At 36.3% G+C, this 21523-nt stretch overlaps 2 protein-coding genes across 4 annotated transcripts in view; one reads left to right on the top strand and one right to left on the bottom strand.

Moving 5' to 3' along the window:
- LOC125673982 (protein dopey-1-like) overlaps positions 1 to 15865 on the bottom strand; it is an 83777-nt gene extending 67912 nt beyond the window's left edge. For 2 of the 3 annotated variants that reach the window (XM_056160413.1, XM_056160415.1), the window contains exons 1-8: positions 15727 to 15865; positions 15167 to 15342; positions 11289 to 11641; positions 10054 to 10243; positions 8497 to 8959; positions 3867 to 4228; positions 2434 to 2622; positions 1639 to 2254 (exon numbers count right to left, since the gene is read on the bottom strand). In XM_056160413.1, coding sequence (XP_056016388.1) covers positions 1639 to 2254; positions 2434 to 2622; positions 3867 to 4228; positions 8497 to 8959; positions 10054 to 10243; positions 11289 to 11641; positions 15167 to 15319 — 2326 coding nt within the window. In that variant the 5' untranslated portion in view covers positions 15320 to 15342; positions 15727 to 15865. Of the gene's footprint in view, positions 1 to 1638; positions 2255 to 2433; positions 2623 to 3866; positions 4229 to 8496; positions 8960 to 10053; positions 10244 to 11288; positions 11642 to 15166; positions 15363 to 15726 lie in introns of all 3 variants that reach the window. The other variant, XM_056160414.1, reaches the window with a different exon arrangement.
- On the top strand, positions 15658 to 19938 carry LOC125674110 (mitochondrial import inner membrane translocase subunit Tim13-like). Its single transcript, XM_048911158.2, has 3 exons — positions 15658 to 16103; positions 18988 to 19056; positions 19542 to 19938. Exons 1-3 carry the CDS (start codon positions 15993 to 15995, stop codon positions 19638 to 19640), a joined length of 279 nt encoding a protein of 92 aa, XP_048767115.1. The 5' UTR covers positions 15658 to 15992; the 3' UTR covers positions 19641 to 19938.
- Positions 19939 to 21523: the final 1585 nt, after the last annotated feature.

Raw genomic sequence — 21523 nt, 5'->3', positions numbered from 1 at the left:
GACTCCCCTATATTCCTAGAAATTGTCCTTTAATCATACAAATTAATAAGGTAAAAAGTCACAGGGTTTTAATCAAATAGATTGAGAGTGTAAAACGTTTCATGGTTAACACTCAAACAATACAATACAATCATTTGATATTGCACAGAAAAATGAAATATTGATGCTCGAATGCCATTCACACTATATTATACCATCTATCGAGTATTTTCTACCATTATCCAATTTTTGCAGAATTTTCCTGATTCCTGAAATAGTCAACGAGTTCTTGTAATAAGAGATATTGCAACTTGTCCATTCTGATGTTGGGTTGAAGTAGGGATTTCAGAAACTGACTAATTATCAGCTAGTTGCAATGACAAATAAATGATTTAAGGATAATCTGCTAATAAAACTAATATGTTATAATCCATGGTTGCAAATGAAATGTCTAAAAAAATACTTTCAGGATACATGAGCAGCTTTTACACCCTTAACATTTTTTGTGTTGAAACAAAACTGCAAAATATGAAAAAGCCAAAAATTTAAAAGCTTTCAATTCGGGGATTAAGGGGTCACTCAAATTTCCAGCCGAAGAAAATACATGGTATACGGTAAGCTGGTCATGACTCAACAACAGCAACGCTCGTGTTGTAGACCACGCCCGTCCAATATAATCAGTGATGCAATCAAAGAAACGACAACACCCATATACAACATTCAGTGGTTAAGAATGGCTTTGGCAGTTTTCTTTTTAACTCTTTCTTTGGAATTGGAGAGTGTTAATAAATATTAGTTCTATGATGACTTTGTTAAACATCAAACTGCAGACAAAATTCACTTTAATAAAGTACAGCATAAGCACCAACACTGCGGGGAACATGTACACCAAGTTTGACGATCCCAGCTCTATAGGTGCTGTTTTCCCTTTAATATTACCCACGAAAGCATGGCCTTGACCTTAAGAAATAGAACACATCTTCATCTCACACTAGAGAACATGTATACCAGGTTCAATTAACCTCAGGCTAGTCTCATTATTTGTCTCTTCATCCTTTCCACAAAATACTGATGGATGAACAGACAAAAAACTGCACCATACCATAATTCAACACAGCTATGATGGTTGAATATGTGTATCAAATTTGATTATCCTAGCCTTATTAGTACTGTTTCTATCATGCTTTGTGCCTATAAAATTACCATTGTAAGACTGACCTTGATCTCTGACCATGAATAAAAAACGTTTGATGTTAAAAGATATGATATGCATCGACTACCTATATATTTCAATGTATAGCATTACAGCCCCAAACTTTGATCCTTCTCGGATTCCATACAAAACTTTTTTCCAATATTGTGGCCCCACCCTACCCCCGGAGCCACGATAAGCTTCTTCCTCTAATAACTGGGAATATGTGTACCAAGATTGATGATCCTCGCCATACAATCATGTAAGTTTGACCATATAAAAACAATTAAGGCTTTTACCTCTAATCATTCGGAACAGAAGTACCAAGTCTGATTACCTTAGTCTTATAAGTATTGTTTTTATCTGACCCACAACAAGCTGACTGACAGAGACAGACAGACAGCAATCATCACACCATAATACGACCTGTCGATGAAAGGTGTATAAAAACAGGTAAAAACCATTACTTTGAGATCTTTTCAGCGCCTTCTGGAAATCTGTACAATAAATTGGAAAGTTGGAAAACTCCGACAAAAGTTTACAGGCATGCTTAAATGTATCCACTATTTCCTCTCTCAGGACATCTGCTGTAACTAGTTTCTGATGATCTGATTGGTTAACACCTGAAGGAAAATTATCCTCATAGCTATAGTCTGAGGCAGTATCTAACACAGAATCTGTCTCCCCATTCCTGACAGCCTCCTGGGGAAGAACTAGTCCCTCCAGACACTGCGGAGCAATATCCTCACTTTGTAGAACCTTCTTTGTGGTGTAGATGTGAAAAAAGTTCTGATAGCACTCCACGCAGGCCTGCATCATGTTGAGTGGATAGCGAGATCGCTGGCGCTTCACTGACCGATCACTGGACACCAGGCTCTGGTGACTCCCTGTTGGCTGGTCCCCGTCCAGAATCGTGTTCTCTCTCTGCATTGCTGGAGCAGACGGTCTGTCCGTCTGCTGGTTGTGTTCAGTTTTAATGCCATCAGTCATCCCTTCCTCAGAGATTTCCTCCATTTTCTGAACTGACCCCTTAAGCTGTTGGATGTCCTGTAAATTCACCTCATCGGGGAACTCAGGTACGATCTTCAAGTGGATAGAAATGCAGTGACTTCAGATTTATATTTTTACCTTTCATTTACATATCTGACTTACTCATCTTATCTTGAATATATTTTTTTTCAATTATCACAACACTGATAATAAATTCTAATTGTGTACAACATAATCTAAGAATAAGTCCATTCTTTTCCCGGACAGTTTACCTCAGAGTCATCCAGATGATTGTCTATAGCGTTCATAGGGGGCTGCACTTTAGAGAGGAGTTTGGAGCACAGCTGTATTGTACATTTCATATCCCCCTCGCTGACATCCTGGCAGTAGGTTGTCATGGTGTTTGTGATTCTGAATAACAAGTCTGGCAGGTGGTCTGTCTGAGTCTCCAGGAAGGTCTCCTATCATAATAAAATGACTTTTTATGAACAATGAAATCCTACATCTATATATCTGTATGTGGTGTTTTTATGGGTGTGTGTGTGTGCTAATTTTGGCCCGTATTTGTTATGGGTCCTAAATCTTCTATACAATTATCACCAAAATTTAGTACTTTTATATTCTTACTGTATATAGACATTAACTAACTCCCCCAATTCATAAAAATCAAAATTACCAAGTATCTTTATTTCTAAATTTCCTCAAATTTTATGCCAGTCAGAATTTTTTTTTTATTCAGAATTGGGAACGTTTTCTTGATCAATAGTTTAAAATAGGAAATTCTCAATGACATACAGTTAAGATAATTAAAAGCAAATTTGGATTTAGACAAATTGTTAAATCTTAACTAAGGAAAAGCAGGGCTGATAATCACTTTGCTAATGACTAGGTTTTGGTTTTGTTTGGAGATGAGAAGAATGTGAGATAACCATGTTTAACTGACCAATGAAGTAATAGTGTTTGACTAGCCAATGAGATAGCAGTGTTTGACTAGCCAATGATATAGCAGTGTTTGCCTAACCAATGAAATAACATTGTTTGATTATAACCACTGAAATAACATGGTAAGTCTTACCACTGAAAAAATGTTGTTTGACTAACCAATGAAATGACAGTGTTTAACTAACCAATGAAATAACAGTGTTTGACTAACCAATGAAATAGCAGTGTTTGAGTAATCAATGAAGTAACAGTGTTTGACTAGCCAATGATATAACATTGTTTGACTCACCAATGAAATAACATTGTTTGACTATAACCAATGAAATAACATCGTTTGACTTACTACTGAAATAACATTTTTTGACTATAACCAATGAAATAACATTGTTTGACTCACCACTGAAAAAATGGTGTTTGACTAACCAATGAGATAACATGGTTTGACTAACCAATGAAATAACATTGTTTGACTTACCAATGAAATAACATTGTTTGACTATAACCAATGAAATAATATTCTTTGACTTACCACTGAAATAATGATGTTTGACTAACCAATGAAATAACAGTGTTAAACTAACCAATGAAATAACAGTGTTAAACTAAAAAATGGGATAGCAGTGTTAAACTAACCAATGAGATAACACTTTTAAACTAACCAATGAGATAACAGTGTTTGACTAACCAATGAGATAGCAGTGTTTGCCATACCAACAAAATAACATTGTTTGACTAACCAATGAAATAGCAGTGTTAAACTAACCAATGAGATAACATCCAGTAGATACGCCACCAGGGTACAGAGTTCTGGGAGGGACGGAATGTCTGTCTCCTGTACAGAATTGGTCCGGTGGATTTTCTTCGAGCTCACACATTTCTGACAAGATGCCTCAAACATACGGGCTACATAGTCCCAGATAAAGTACGGTTCAAAGGCCCCGAACAGCAGATTACACGTCTTGATGATCTCACTGTGGGTACGCTCTTCTCTTTCTTCTTCCATCTTCCCGGTCTTTACAGATACCGTTCCGTCTTTCTTTTCTAGTTTTGTCTTGGAGTAACTCCCACACTCTCGGTACAGACATCGGAACACAGCCAGGAGCACGCTCTCCAGGATCACTGGACCTGTACAATAATAGAGAATGAAAGAAACGGCACCAAGACCATGGGAAACACACACAACAATATGTCACAACACAGGTCACAAAATCTTTGTGCTTAATATTGAGTCTTTGGTCACATCCTGAGTTTTTGGATGATTCAAATTCGTGACTATGTCCACATTTTGAAAACTTCTGCAAAATGAGTGATTTTAAGTAAAACAGCATAAACAATAAAAAGATCAACAATACACAGAAATAGGTTTACATAAAAACACCTTTCAAAATTATAATATCATGTATTAAAATTAACAAAGTACTTTTACAAGTCAAACGTTCCTAAATCAAAGTAAGTTTTACTGAAATCTTATAAATTAATCTTTATCTAAGGGCTGTTCCAGAAATGATCAAATGGGGGGGACGGGCGGCAAACGATATTTTTTTGTGTGGGTGGTCGTATTTTTATATATTTTATTTGGTCCGTGGTTGGACTGTTAAAAAAATATTTATTATGGGTAGTGGGTAGTTTCTATTGTTTTTTAATTTTGTGCCACGTGGGTGTTGAGTTTTCAGAATATTTTTATTGTCGCTCTTGTCGTGTTGGTTACAAAACGTCGGAGGGAAAATTGAAAACGTGCTTTCGAAATGCTGCTTTCGAAATCGGAAGTAACATAGAACTATTCGAGTTGTCGCTCTTTGTAGCGCACAACTTTCTATTTCCATTACGGTACTCTTCAAATTAGAGGCGCGTTTAGTAGGGTCCCTTGGGACGTGATGGCGGCGAACTCTGTTCTGTAGATTATTACAGTTTACATGACCTAGGCTACAGTTTACAGTGCATCGATTTTGGGAATATTTTGAAATCAATAGGTATTCCGTTTTCTAATAAAAATAGGCAAACCTTGGTTGATTTATGCGAGGGTACCGATGCGTTATATTTATCAGTCAGTGTGATGGTGATATAGAGGCCTCCATTAGAAAACGAATGATTCGTGGAAAAACATATCCATACCCATTTCATGATAATAGCATCGCTTGGACTCCCAATCTTTCCAACATTCCCGCCATAGATGCCTTTGATTGTTGACGTGACATCGTTTCTTCAGAATTACTGTGATACAATGTCGCACAGGCATTACCGCGTCATTGACTAATATGTTGACGGTGCTACCGTTTGAGCGAGTGCAGCTTCATGTATGTACACATTTTGTAATGTCCATACTTTGATCAGGTTCAATTTAAACAATATTTATTTGCAAAATACTCATTACATGAATTTTCTCCCAGGGTTTTATATTAAAAATCCTTAAAACATGTATACATGAATGTGATTTAAATATTTTTATGCTATATATACATTTTATTTCTGCTGCCTTCACTGTGACTTGCTTAACCTTTGATGCATGACCTGTTCTGAACTGTATACTCTCATCCTCTACTTTCCTTTTTTCTACTCTCAATCTTTTCAAGTTACTAATTGTATGATAAAAATGCCCAAACCTTTCAAGTTTGTAAAACTATGTTTAAACAGCACTGTCTTTGAACACAAAACGCATTTCAATATATCATGAAAATTTAAAAATAAATCGATAAATTCAACTACAGTAAAATATCTGTATCTCGAATATGGTTTATCTCGAATACCCCGCTTAAGTCCAAGTCGACCGCTGGTCCCGGCCGTGTTCCCTATATAAATTATTTAAAAAACTCCGGATATTTCGAACACAGTAATCTCGAATACCCCGCTTATGTCGAAGTATTTTCAAGGTCCAATGCCCTAAATTCACCTGGTTAATTTCGAAGTGCAGTCAATTTTCCACTCTGCTTACCATACCTGGCGTCGTTAAGTCACACATTCACGCCCCCGGCTTCACAAATCGACTGCTAATCCACGCTCGCCTTTTCCGGGTAGACCCAGGTCGCAATAATTGGTTCAACAGCTTGGGTAATTAGTTAACCCTTCCCAACATTACAGAGCTTCTGAAGTCCGCCGCCAATTATGACCTAACACGCCCGATTCCAGGGACGGTGTTTTGAATGATACACGCTATATCATTAACATGTGGTTTAGATAAACGCACTAAATTGTCGAAGTGCGCTTGAAAAAAAGTAATGCCCATAATAATGAGAACGCATTTAATAATATACGCTTCATCACTAAAACTAGAACAGAGAAAACATGAAAATCTTCATTGTGAACTGAAATCAAACAATTTGGATCACAGTAGCATATAAATAGAGACCCATGAAATTTTCAGCATTCGACAAAATGTCTCAAGACCTCCATTACGCTGTTCTTCGGGGACTAAGATCTAGATGCTGTCAGAAAAGTTCATTGAATAAAACATTGTAGAACATTTTTCAAACGTCTGAATTTTTCGTATCTTTGTAGTATTGTATAAAATAGCATGCATATTAGTTGTACTTAATAGGGTATTGTATTTAATAAACATTTAAAAGTTCTTTTTAAAAATCCGTCTTTTTTGTTTCTTGCATGATAAGTTCTTTCACTACAACGCAATAGCTACATCCCAGTCGAGCCTGGACATCAGTCAGTAAGCATACACTTTGCACGATCATCTTAATTTTGAAACACATTGTGAATTCAATGGGATGTTTATGGATATGAATAAAAAACCCCGAAATGTTTGTCTTTGAAATTCCACAATAATAATTTATCAACTTGCATTAAACTATAAGAAACGGAAACGGGGTTGTTGTTTATGATGCAAATACCATACTATGCATCCAATATCCTCCCAAAAAATATTCAAGATTTATTTTGGATATCTCGAACCCCCAGATATCTCGAACTTTTTTCGAAGTCCCTTGGACTTCGAGATAGAGATATTTTACTGTATTTGGCATGTATATGCCCCCCCCCCCCCCCCCCCCCCCCCTGCGAACCTATCTAATTAGAAAAATGAAATTCATATGATAATCCCCTTGTAGCAATGGTATGTTCCAAAAGAAAAAAATAGAACAAGTTTTATAATATTGTACATAATCCTAGTTGTAACACAATGAAGAAATATTTCAGCATTCACATATAATGATAATCACTGAATAAAATTGCAACATCATTGATTTCAGCCCCTCTCCTGGAATGCTGTTGTTGTGAGGATACATTAATTAAGATCAATTTACAAAACTAGAATTAATTAAGGATTTTTTAGTCGTTAATTTATTTAGCAAGTGGCATGGGGTTGGTTATCATGAGGGAGGGGGGTTGTCATCGTGGTTTGCATTACCGGACATGTTGAAAGGAAATGGATTGAAGCACTTGTTATTTTTAGTCGCGGGAAAAAACCCAAAGATTTTTAAAAAATGCTTTCAATCCGATCGATTTTTTGTAATTTTTTAAATAGCACTAATTCAGTACCTGTGATCCCTCCCATATTCTAACAATTTTTAAGAAGTTAGTCTCCCCCCCCCCCTTTTTTTTTGTTAGACTAATAAATTCCTATTGAGAATTTAGTATTTTGATCGATTACATATGCCTAATGTTCACATAATAATAATGTCCCGGTAGTATAACTTTTAACAAGTACGTATTTAGATCCGCCACTGCCTGTCTTATTATGACGTACGACAAAACATAGACATGACGTCACACATCATCTTAGCCTGCCTTTCATAAACATTGCACTCCGTTAAACATTTCGTCTAATGGTGCACTAAATTTTGGAGCTAGGAGGCCACAAAATTAGGATGATATTCCGCGTAAGTTCACAATCATATTCCAAGGTGTGACTTAGTGAGATCTCAGCCATTTTTGACAAGGGACTTCTGGGATTGGCGTCAAAGATTTTTCCTTGTTAGAGGTTGAGATTTAGTTCGAATTATTTCCCGCGCTCTAGTCATTAGAGCTCGCAGTACGAGCCAGCGCTCGCTACTAGAATGTTTGTCCCGAAAACATCGCGAGATTTGTACTGTTTTCATTTTTTAAAATATTTTTGTGGTGGGTCTGGTTAGGTTTTTTTTTCAATTAGATGGGTCGTTGTAAAATGAGTTTTATCAATTTGATGGGTCATGGGGCAAATTTTTATTTTTTTCTATGGGTGCTTGGTATATACAAAAGGTGCCCCCCCCCCCCCCCATGTATTTATTTCTGGAATAGCCCTAAGTTTATACATTGTAAATTTTGATATCAAATTTATGACAGAAATCTACATTTGCTGGCACAGTGTCATGCATTTAAAAAATTGTATATCACATGAGTTTGAATTTGTAAATAAAGCTATAATAATACCACAGATTTAAATAAAACAAAGCCATCACCAGTCATCCTACCTATCTCAGGTTTGTCTAATAAACTCATCAGGATCCTGAATGGTCGGAGCACCCCAAGTTGTGTCCCCTCCCTCCCGTCCATGTCTTCTTCCTCATCGTTAGCCAGCTTCTGTTTGAGGGCCTGAATCAACAGGTCTTTAGAGAAGGTGTAAAAGTAGCCTAGGTCCGTCTCACTGGATGTCGAGATACTGTCCGCCGACTGCTGATGCTGCCTGGAGAACTCGGGTGGAATGTTCAGGGCTGCGAGGTTTGTCACGTTAGATCCCAGTAGCCAGGAGTACAGTCTGCGATTTAACGACATGTCCCTCCGCAGCACCACGTTTACGACCGCCAGAACGATTTTCGACATGTCAGATTTGGTGAGCTGGTCATTGTGCATGGGGAAAGCTAGCATCATGAAGTCTAGCAGACTCCGCTGTACCAACACATTGGTGTCCTGTATAGCTCCACAAACAGCCTCCACCTGACATTACAACAAGTCTGTGTTAATGAAGACATTCGGGAATGTCCAATAACTTATACAAGTAAGCCACATCATATACACACGTTACTTATCAATTGTTCATATTTTCCATCGTCATTTGAAATTTACATGCCTCAATACTCAGTCAACACACATAACTTTTAAATTTAAATTGATGGATCTATATCTGTACAATAATCATTATTTCAACCAACTGAAAAAACTAAAATTATTGATATTTATTAAATACATAATTTATTATCACCATGTTCACAATGTTATCATTGGGCCCCATGACGTATGTCTCTTTTCATCATTACCACCAGATCAACACTGAGTCCAGTCTAATTAAAATCAGATCCTAGGATACGCTCACAATCGCTATAATAGGATCTGAGATAAATCCATTGGGGGTCATGTTCACATGACCTTTTGCTTGTAATATTCGTTGAGAACTATCAGCCAGTCAGATTACGCCATACAGACAATGATGGCTATTCAGGCGGTTCCCAGCAATTCGTAAACAATTAAGTTGCAGTAATCGCTTTCCCACGAAGTTTATTGCACACTATAAAATTGTTGTTCTCACATAAGGAATTCTATTAAACTTTCGCAATAAAGCCGAATCTATTCTGTTCATACAAACAACAAAACGTATGATATAAAATACACCAAAATCAAATTAATTGTGAATTGCGATTTATGTATGAATAGGGATGGGTACGATTTGAATAGTTTTCAAGATGGTTTTCTTAATTAATGCGAGGAATATAACACCAGTCGACGTAAACGGTGCATTGTGACGTCACAACTAGCTGCAATGTGTTTCTTTCAAATCAAACAATTGCAGCCATTTTCCTTGAATTGTAAACATCGACGGTTTCAAAGTCAACGCGCTGATTAGCTGATATAAAATTCATCTGAACATGACCCATAATCGGGTTATCATGGTTATATCAGATCTTCTTATGCAAAGTATACGGCGTGGATCTAACAAGTCTGATTTTAATTAGATTGACAATCAGTACCATGATTTAAGTTTATTTCATGAGATCTATGTTGAGCCCCATGATTTAAGTTTATTTCATCATTACCATGAGATCTATGTTGAGTCCCATCATGAAGAGTTGGTCCTCCATTGTTTGTTTCTTGTTGTAGTGGTACAGTAGGTATGTTATGGCTGGCAGACGGACACTGGGGCAGGACTTCACACATTCCCACAAACACGTGTAGAAGTACTCAGATCCCGCGGCCAGACAGAAGTCCTCCAACAGCATGATAGTTCTAGTAATAAAACAACTCACAGTGAGTGTTACTCCACTCATCATCCTAGATATCTAGCCATTTTGATATGCAGAATACCAATTCCTCGCTTTTAATTTGATATTAGGAATCTGCAGTGTATGAAACATCAAAACAGATTTTATACTTTCAATTCAAACATTTACTGGATTCTTCAAATATGACTGAACATTAAACCCTTCCCCAGTTGTGAAAAATAGCCGGTGCTAAAAAAAAACAACATTCTGTACGCTAAGTGAATGAGAGTCAAGATTTCTTTTAGGTAGAGCACCAACCCATCACTGGATCAACCCCCCCCCCCCCCCAACCCAACCCAAACCAGTACCCACAAACAGCTAGATGGATTGAGACAATGCAGAAAAAGTGTATTATCCAGGATATGAAGTAACCATGCCAGAATTTGAACCAGTGACCTTCTGACCCACACATTTGACACACTGAATATAACTAGCTCAAAATAACTACATGGTATAAAGTATCTATATGTAACTAGATTGTATGAGTTACTGGATTTCTCCATTCATTAAACATCCTACATTGTCCATAATACATATCTGATTCACCTACATTATTTGCATTGAGCAGTCTACACATTTTTTACAAGCTCATGTTTAGCATGATATCAAATGTTATCAATACACCAACACTATGCTTCATCTTTAAAATAACTCCTTAATGAGCAAAACAAAAACAAAAGCACAGCTGCTTGAGAAATTTTTCGACAAATTGAACAAATAAATGATAAACATTGAGAAGTATTTTCCATTTCAGTTTGAAACATGAAAATAGATTTTATACATTCAATTCAAACATTTTCTGGATTCTTTAAACATGACTAAATGCTAAACCATTCCCCAGTTGTGAAATATGGCTGGTGCTAAAAAAAACCCACATTCTGTAGGCTAAGTGAATGAGAGTCAAGATTTCCTTTAGATGGGACACCAACCCATCACTGGTTCACCCCCAACCAATCTGAACAAGATTTTAAAACTGCCATGTAATTGTTTTTAAACAGTTCCCATCTCACCTATCTAGAAGTTCTGAGCCCTCCTCCAGCCCGGGCAAGAGTCCAAGTAACAGGCCATTCAGCCCAGGCTTGATATCCTTGCCAAGGGCTACAAAGTGTCGTTCGTAAACAGTCAGCAACACAGGTTTCACCCCCATTGCAGCATGGCCCAGCAAGGGAAATAACCCTGCACTGTAGATAAACAAGTCTTGGGCTAATCTCTGAGTTCCAATACATTTGAAGATGATGTCGTATGTTTCCAGAGCCTTCAGATGGACTCCACTGGGCAGAGCTGGATGTAGACATTGTGCTAGTCGCTTCCCTATTGTTACTCTCTTCGGAATGACTGGATATTTTGTGTGTCCCACGAGCACCTACAGCATAAAACATGTCATTACAAAACTGAAATGTTAATTGGTGCAAACACTCCAATGTATAACTACACTTAGATCAAAGAAAATTTAAAATTGCAATTCCATGTGTAATTCTTCCAAAAGTGTAAAAACGATCTGGAAAAAATCTGGATTTTCGAATCTTGTACTGATCTGCATGTACCTGTACTTTTATCCACAAACCGCATCATCAATTAACTGCAAAGTAATCTTTAATATCCAAATTCAAAGTGATGTTGTATTCTGAAACATGCAGATGCAATATCATTGGCTGCCGCTACATGATTCATATTTCGTTTTGCACTCTGCTGTAACTCACCTCAGTGCCAGGTAGAAGTCCATATATTTTTAGAATATCCAATGGATCAAACTTAATTGGCAACTTCTATATATAAATAATATCTATATATATACTGAAACAGGTAGATTCTGAATTAAACTATTTACTGGTTTTCAGGGCTCGAAATAAATGATGGCCTGATAGTTCGAGGCCAGTAATTCATGGATTTGAGCTAGTGATTTGTAAAGAACGTGTGCCCTTGGGGCAAGTTAATTTTAATACCTATCAAAATTTCTCAACAATCAGGCTAGTAAACATTAGATGTGTGTGTCCAGGTTTTTATCGCATGCAAATTAACTTTGTTAAGTTGTACTATATAAAAAATAATACGATGTAGATGAATTAACGAATGTTTCTAGGAACGAGCGCCCAACCTCAGCTGATTCCAGAAGCTACATCATTAGTACATGTACGAGGTACAATTCGTATTCCGAGGTTGGCTGTGTGCCTTAGAATGAGCTGTCTACTTTTGTCATTCTTCAGTCTTCGACGTTAACCAGTGGCCCGATGCCCGAGGCCAGTAAAATCGGGATCGGACTTCTTAAAATATTAAACCCAGGAGTCCGGCGGGCCTGTAAATGTTTTCTTATATGTTCTGTATATATTACAAATAAAGCGTGAGATTGACTCAGACTTTGTCATGACTTAGTAGTCAAATTTCACATAAAAAACTGATCAACCATGCTGCCTTTTCTGAAGTATAGGGAGGGGGCTCGTCTGGGAAATTCAAAACCACCCAAGCATATTTCGCAATCACAACCATCAGATAAAAAAAAAAAAAAAAAAAAACCTGTCGTACGAGGAGGAAAGAACGAAAAATTAATGAGGGTGGGCCTTGGCTAAGATTTGATTCTGGAGAAAACAAAATGTTTTGTACGTGGTGTATACAAAACAAAGCAGAACATGAGCTGCTGATGTATCTGCGAGATTAATATGTTGAAAAATAAAATAAGATAATCCTTCTAATGTTCTCTAACTATGATCATCTTGACCTGTATTTTCCTACAGTAAAACATGCATGTATATATAGTGTAGAATCAGCATGAAGCACCTTGTAAATGACAAGTGGTCAAATTAGAGAAAAACATTTTGGGCCTGTAAAATATTGTTTGGGCTTGCACATTGAATTATTATACTGGGAGGCCCGAAGGTCTGTGCTTCACAAAGTTTTTCGTGAAGACTGTTCTTTGGTAATAACATGACGTTACACTCTCACAAATGACAGGAAAGGTAAAAATGACATGTGACAGAATATTTTCTAAGATTTTAAGTGAAAAACATGAATAAGAATATTAAGATTATGATTTTTTTTAACTTGCTGTTGATGCTAGTTTGAATAAACAAGATACTAAGCCTAATCATAAAAATGTTGCATTACAGCACTATTGAATATGGAATTGGGCTAGTCTTTTTTCATTTTCACTGGTCCGACGGGACAGTAAAAGTTATCAATTGACCAGTAAAAAATTAAGTTGATAACCCAAATGACCAGTGAATAACTAATAATTTCTAGCCCTGGTTTTAATCTTTAATTTCAAGGCAATTAAAATATCGTCAGCACTAGACAGGGATCTATATTCAAAATTCACATTGATAAATTCAAAATCTGTGCAATAATGTGCACGTAATGCTGAGATGTTAGTGCTGAAATGATTCACCGAAATATCAAATGGATACTGGGCAATAAAAACGCTCACTGACAATTCAATGTTCAATTCATTGCCTCGATCTTCGGTTTGATGCATTTTTTTGAAATTGTGGTTGGTAAAATATATCGGGACTTGACCTAGCTGCTTTTATTATTTCTACATGTATTATTAAGGGACAAAATGGCATCCAATAACGGTCAGACTATTGTTAGCCTGGTGTCTGACAAAAACAATAATGAACTTAATCGGTTGAAACTAAATAGCCAACAAGCATCTTACCGTTCAGCAGTTAGGACACAGTTTACTTCTGAAATTGAGACTGAATCTTCATTTATAACTGAATTTTTCTTCGAAGTTATTATTGATTTCTACTATTATAGAATGTATCGTATTCACCATTGAATAAAAATATTGAATTGTGGCATAAGTATTGCAATATGTATCGTATCATGAAGGGGGTGTATCGTTTCAGCCATAGACTCCAAATATATGGAATTTCTTTGTCCTGGATGTCGGATTTGAAGAATTTTTAACCCTTTATATTTTTAGTAGTGATGGGCAATCGGACCTAATACCACAATCGATTATCGGCAATAATCGGACACATGTAATCGATTATAATCGGAATTGGCATTTAAGTGTTTTCCCCTCAAATTAGATGTAACAGAATCATTAAATGTATGGAAACAACATTTGAATTCTTCTTTGTTTCATTTATTCACTGGTATATAAATCAGAATTCCAATATATCAAGTAATGGAATTTATCTATAATCTCAATGTATCAAAGATATCAGAGATAGGCTCCTTTATTTGACTGTTGAATGTCATTGTTGTTACTGTCCTTCATATCTCCCGCCATTTTCTTTGCTTATTTTTGATCGGGTTTGACATACAGAAAATAAAATTTGAACAAAATTGAAGTGATTTCCGGATTTTATTTGGTCAACGATGTCGACGACTTTTATTTTGTAATTGATTAGTAGCATCGTAGGTCTCTGAACGACCGACAATCGATCATCGGCGACAATCGTTTCGTCACTAATTCTTAGTGCATTTCCCTCGGAAATATCTTTTCATCAGTGAATAAAGCTTTATGTACAAGATGTAGACCCAGTCAATGGTATTAAAATTTGCAAACCACAAGCCATTCAGGCAACCATTTTCAGTAAATCCACATGCCCGAGAGAAAAAATGAATAATGAAAGTTGTTGAAAATGAAAGTAAATTATACGCATGCGAAATCTGAATAATTTTCAAGACAAATCCGGAACAGAACGAGTGAAGATGCGTAATTAATGGAATGAATGACTTTGTTTGGGGCGAGTTACTCTAATTCTATGACTTGAGAATGCGCATAATATTTAATTACTTCCGATTGTCAAATTAAAACTCCGACGGGTAATTTTTTTTACAAGCCAGTTGGACTTGTTGCCAAGCGGATTTTGCAAGTCCGGCAGGAAAATAACTGGCCACGTTTGTTCGGACTACCGCTAATTTCGCAGACTGTAGACCTCACCTTGTTTAATTTCCCAAGTGCAGAAATGAGATCCGCCCACTCGCTGGTGTACTCAAAACTTTTGAGGGCCTTCTCAACCTGTGTGATGTAAGACCTATACTTGGAGTCGTTCAGAAGCTCACACTCCTCCGCCAATATCGTCAACGCACTCATTGTGGATACACCTGTCTCACAGACTGAAATACATAACACACATCTGTGCTTCATTAACTTGTTCTAATACATAAAAATAAAACCCAAACATTTGGCTCCGGATCTATATCATCAAGTCTTTTAATGCAAAACCTAAAACATCTTTTTTTTTCACAACTTGATTTGGAAACCAAATTAACTTTAAATTCAAAGCCATTTCAATCCCACTTAATTAAACTGTCTTCCATCTGATTTTAAATCTCGTACAACTGCTCGTGAGTCGTTACCTTATATAGTCTAGCATATACTTTTCCAAGAATTCAACAATTCCGAGTAAATTCGAACAGGATCAAAAACACGTTCCAAAGCAAATTACAAAAAGAGTTGCATAGAAAACCCTCTATGTGTTTATGCATTATCGTGAATACCTGTCAGCAATCACATTTTCCTTTGCGTTGGTATTTCTAACAGTTTATAACAACATCGTACGTGATCGGGTGATGTCCATCTGTCATTTTCATTTTTAGTAATAAGAAAAAACTGTTTTCGGATATATTGGAATTTTTTAAAGTCTTTTAAACGTTTGTAAATAACTTGAATTTTCGTTCAATAAGTAAGCACTGTTTTGACATTGATTATTTTCATACCCCCACATGCTTGTCACCGCCAAGAGGTCACCACATATTGCAATATTATGGATTTTTCCGGTAGTGGTGCTGCAAAGTTTGACCCCTCTAAAAGAGAGGACTACATGAACGAAGTGAAACAGCAGTTAGCAATCGCTAATGCGCAGGAATTACTCCAGGTACATTGTCACATGATGAAATCATTTCAGAGAATGTACATACGAGTTAATCCATGTTGTATAATTTGTGGTTTTCAGGGAATGTAAAATCCAAGTTATCTATAAATAAGTTAATTGATAACTAAAACTTTAATAGTGATTTCGTCCAAATTATCAATTTATTGCATCCAAGTTCCAATTTTTTTAGCCGGGAATTAGGGCCACAGGCATCTAGCTCACAGGTGCTTGGGTCTTAATATATGAATACACATCTAACTTTGTTGATTATTTACATATGTATAAGGTTAGATGTGTATTCATATATTATGACCCAAGCACCTGTGATCTAGCTTAGGCCAAGATAGTGTTTCCTATTCCAGCTTGAAAAAAAATAGTAGGTAGGGAAAATATTTTATGTTATTTGAACATTTTATTGTTTAAAATTCAACTTTGACAATATGACATTTTATATCAGGATTAAAGCATATTGTGTACATGTAAAACTATTTTGAGAAATGCATATTACACCGACATAGTTATGCAAAAGCTACCTGGACATTTTTTTCTTAATATTGAAATGTTCGTCCTTTCGACATTAAAACCTGGAAGGCATCAATAGCTTATTTGGTCGCCGATTCAGCTGCCACTAACAACCCTGCATCTAATGTGGGGTCAACGTCTGATTCACAAATAAACTCTAAATATTTCATCTCAAATCCGACTAAATCCCCAACAGAAATACTGCCCTGAACTTCATACGGCTCCATGTTTTTGGAATGCGATTTATGTGGCCAACATAATATTGTAGTTTTGCAGTGTTTTGGCCAATCAGATGACACTTCATGATGCTTCTCAAAAAATACTAAACAATGATTCATTGTTTTTACCGTAGTCATAAAGTTTTTTCCCTCTTGATGTTTGCATTTTCCTATCGTAATTGCCTGCAATATGCTTGGCAAGACAAATACGCTGCCATTTTTTCCCGGAGAAATCGCTGTCAGAACATTTTTGTTTAATGCGTAAAGGAATATGTATTTTCTGAAACACGGAAATGATCGAGATTAGGATTTCTAATAGTGAAACCGGAATTGTTTACTTCCAGGAAGTATTTGATAGTATTTTCTCAAACACGGAAATGATCGAGATTAGGATTTCTAATTCTGAAACCGGAATTGTTTACTTCCGGGAAGTATATCGGTGTATAAATTTTTCAGGATCGGCTCATATATTTTAGGGTTGGTCGGGGAACCGGAAACACACAATTTCTTTATCTAGGCCTTACACAAATATAAATCTTAATATGTACACCCCCCTTCTAGAATGAAATTATTTTTACACAGAACCAATAATTTATCCAAAAAATGTTATTTCCCCACCGATCACCCTCATCAAAAGTCATTCTGAATAGTCAGTTTCTACCTTCTGTAAGCTTTAGAGATGACCACTTGTGAGATACTAATATATGTAAAGGTGACAAGGTGTGCAACAAACCATGTAAACAAATGGGCTATCTGTTTCGGGACCGATTCACGGGGTATAAACCAACTTTATCGAAGGAATTTCTGCGAAAATCTCGTCAGGCTAATGTAGTTCTACTTATGTCTTTCATCTAAATCCCATGCCATCCGTTTTATTTGTTGTATCCTGCCATTTACTTCATTGTACCCGAGCTTTTACATCCATGGACAGCCTTAAAGGAGGTCGTGACATCACTCTGCGTGTTGCGTTATCCGATTAGCTTGCACTTGCGACATCTTTCTAAAATATACTTCAGATAAGCATTTCAGCTTAATTAATATCGATTATTATAATCAAATAATTAATTCTATAAAGTTATGTATCAAAGCTAGCTTTTTACCATGAAATAATCTGAGTTAATATTTCTATCAGTCATTTCGTTTTTAAAACCATCCGACTTAGACAAATTTTAAATATCTCTTTCATGTATTTTTGTTCATTGCTAAGAAAAAGGCCGAGTTGGTTGGAAGATTGGAGAGCCCATCACATAACGCTATCCACACGTCAGGTGCCTGTAATTAGGGTCTAATCAAGAATTCTTCTACTGCTGGTAAACATGGTTAAAATAAAAGAGTAGGTTTCCCGTTATGGTAAAAAAAAAAATTAGATATTTCCTCATTCACAGGTAAAAAAAAAAAAATCCTTTCAGCTGTAGAAACTCGGAGAAATTTTCTACTTAAAGCTGACATGAATTTACTCCAATGGTAAAGTTTCACCATATTTCTCTGCTTATCTGTCATATTTATATTATTTGAATATATATAATTATATATATTCTATTGCTATTTGTACCAGGGTTTGATTGGTAATTACCGTAAGGGGCCAAATGAGTTTTACTGCACTTTGCTTTACATCACAGATAGATTCAACAGGTACAAATCTCAGACAGTAAAGTATAATGAATAAAGAAACAAATGGAATGATAGTATGAAACATTTTGCATTGCTCAAAATTACAATAAACATGTTGTAAAGTAGAAAAACAGTTAAAAGTTTTGAATTATTTATGCAAATGTGCAAAGAAAAAGCTTCTTTATATTTGCATAATTGCATGTGCTTGCAAATCTTTGCTGTAATCATGTAAACATAAAGAAATCATTTACTAATTGTCTACTAATAGAGCAGAATAAACAAAGAACATAGAATCTATTAGTCACATGCACTTATTGAAACTATTCTCTTTCTTCTGAGTTTTGAAAAAATAAGAGTTAGGATTGTCTAGATGACTAAAATCGGCATACATGACATTGAAGACAATGGTAGAAGGATAAAAGGGAGCATTTAAGATATTGCATAATTATTCTCAGTATGGGACACAATCCATGCACTGTCTGTAAACAACCTTAAGTGTTGTATTTAATTCACACATTTTTTTGTTTTGCTTTCAGAAAATCTCAGATAAATGCTTTCACAAGTGTATCACTAAACCTGGGACTTCACTCAGCCATTCCGAGAATGTGAGTACAAATTGGTTGCCTTCATCTGGGGCAGCCATAACTGGTGATTGTTATCAATAAAGCAGAATGTTAATATCAGATATAAATTTCATTTTTGAAAATTCACAAGACCGTAAACTGCATTGCTTTATGCCAGCATACTGTATGAAGCCTGTGTGCGCTTCATGAGAAGCATGCAGGTGTTAAGCGTTGCAGTTCACGCTCACATGTATTTTCAAAAAATGAAATTTATATCTGATGTTAACATTCTGCTTTATTTCTTTTGGAATTCCCAGCTATTAAAATAGACGTTCTATATCTATCACAATTAATATTAATGCACATTGTTAACATCTGCATAACATTCATGTGGAGATGGCTCTCATTACAGTTGGTAGCGTTATTGGAGGCAAAAAACATGGGGAATGTAAATATTTAATTGCTGCATGATTGATGATATTTATATGAACATAATCAATTTGACAGTGTATTTTTTCTAATTTTAGAAATGTTTAGCGATGTGTATGGACAGATATATAGACACTCAGAATTTAGTGGCCAAGGCATTTGGAAACCGTGTACAGCAGGAAATGTCCAGGATGTAGTGTTCAATAGTGATAGTAACCATGGAAACTAACAGTGATAGTAACCATGGAAATTTAGTGATTTTAAAAGTGGCCGATACACAGTTCAGAAGATGCAGTGAGACGTCATTGCTATGTGTGGAATAGTGTGTGTATTCAAGATCTGCTGGCACAGGGCTCTGTATCACAGAATCATAAAATGTTGTGTCTAAAGATTTTAAAAAACGTATATAATCAATTCACAGAAAAAACTGTGACAAAATTCATACAACACTCGTGGACACTCATGGAAATAAATATTGGATTTTATCAAACACAATTTTAAATCTCTCTTATATTTATTATGTTGGTGCATGGTGATGGTGTTTTGATGGTTATTCATGGTTATTCCCCCTGTGATGGAGTTGATGGGTATACACAGTTATTCCATTGTGATGGAGTTGATGAGTATACACAGTTATTCCCCATGTGATGGAGTTGATGGGTATACACGGTTAGTTCCCTTATGATAAAGTTGATGGGTATACACAGTTATTCCCCTTGTGATGGTGTTGATGGGTATACACAGTTATTTCCCTTGTGATGGTGTTGATGGGTATGCATGGAGTAGACTGTAGTTGTAGGGTTGCAATGCACCTATGGGTGGGAGGGTGTGTGAGTGAGTTACACACAGATGACTTGATTGATTGTATATTTTTAAAGTCCCTCTCGAGAATATTTCACTCATATGGAGAGGTCACCACTGCCGGTGAAGGACTGCAAATTTTAGGCCTATGCTCGGCGCTTATGGCCTTTGAGCACTGGTTTTAACCGCCCAACCCTGTTGAGCAGGGAGGGATCGTTATCGTGCCACACCTGCTGTGACAGGGGATCTGGGTTTTTGCGGTTTCATCCGAAGGACCGCCCCATTTAGTTGCCTCTTACGACAAGCAAGGGGGTACTGAAGACCTATTCTAACCAGGATCCCCATGGGACCACACAGATGAAATTACAACATGTTTAAATAGGAAAATCCGACTGTATAGTAAACATATGTTGTAATTTAATTTGTGAAGCAATGGTGCATGCATGGAGTAGTCATATCGTAGGTGAGTATAGATGGGTGGGTGAGTGGTAGCATTCTTATGTCTGGTTCACTGTTGTGTTTTTATAGTTATCAGGGATTGTACCACATATCTGTGTTCTTATTTCAATTTTGAGACCATGTGACATGTTTGGATACAGTATGGCTATTGGTTTAGCTGACTAGACTGTTATAAAATGAAGTCATCAATATAACAGTTTCTCTGTGTCAAGACAATCTAATTTTTTGTCAGTTATGAGAAAACGAGTATTGCATGGCAATATGTAGTCCCCTAATGGCAGAAAAATATTTTAATGAGAATTGAATGCAAACTCAATGCATAATTTGTAAAATTCAATCTAAAATTAGTCAAAATATCTCCAAGTGCAAATAAAAACAAAAATACAAAGAAAAAAAACAACAAAAACAGATCAGAACAAAATTTGTACTTGACCTGGATAACTCGGCCAAAAAAAGGACTGGAACATATTTCAAACTTGATTTGTAACTTGTCATGTTACTGCCCCCCCCCCCCCCCCCCCTTTAAAATACTGTACAGTTTCTTCACTGTTTGTGGATGAAGCTTCTGTATGGTCATTGTTGGCTCACCTGAGCCAAAAGCTCATTAAGTGAACTTTTATGATTGCCTGTTGTCTGTCTGTAAACTTTACATTTTTGACTTCTTCTCCAGAACTACTGGGCCAAATTCAACCAAACTTGGCAAAAGGCATCCTTGGGTGCATCATCAGATACCCACGACTGATCTCGTCTTCTACTCGTCATCATGATGAGTAGAAGACGAGATAGACCGTGGGTATCCAACGATGCCTTGGTGAAGGGT

Source organism: Ostrea edulis, chromosome 3, assembly GCF_947568905.1.
Source record: "Ostrea edulis chromosome 3, xbOstEdul1.1, whole genome shotgun sequence".
NCBI classification, from domain to species: Eukaryota; Metazoa; Mollusca; class Bivalvia; order Ostreida; family Ostreidae; genus Ostrea; species Ostrea edulis.
This window is presented reverse-complemented; position numbering and strand designations above follow the sequence as displayed.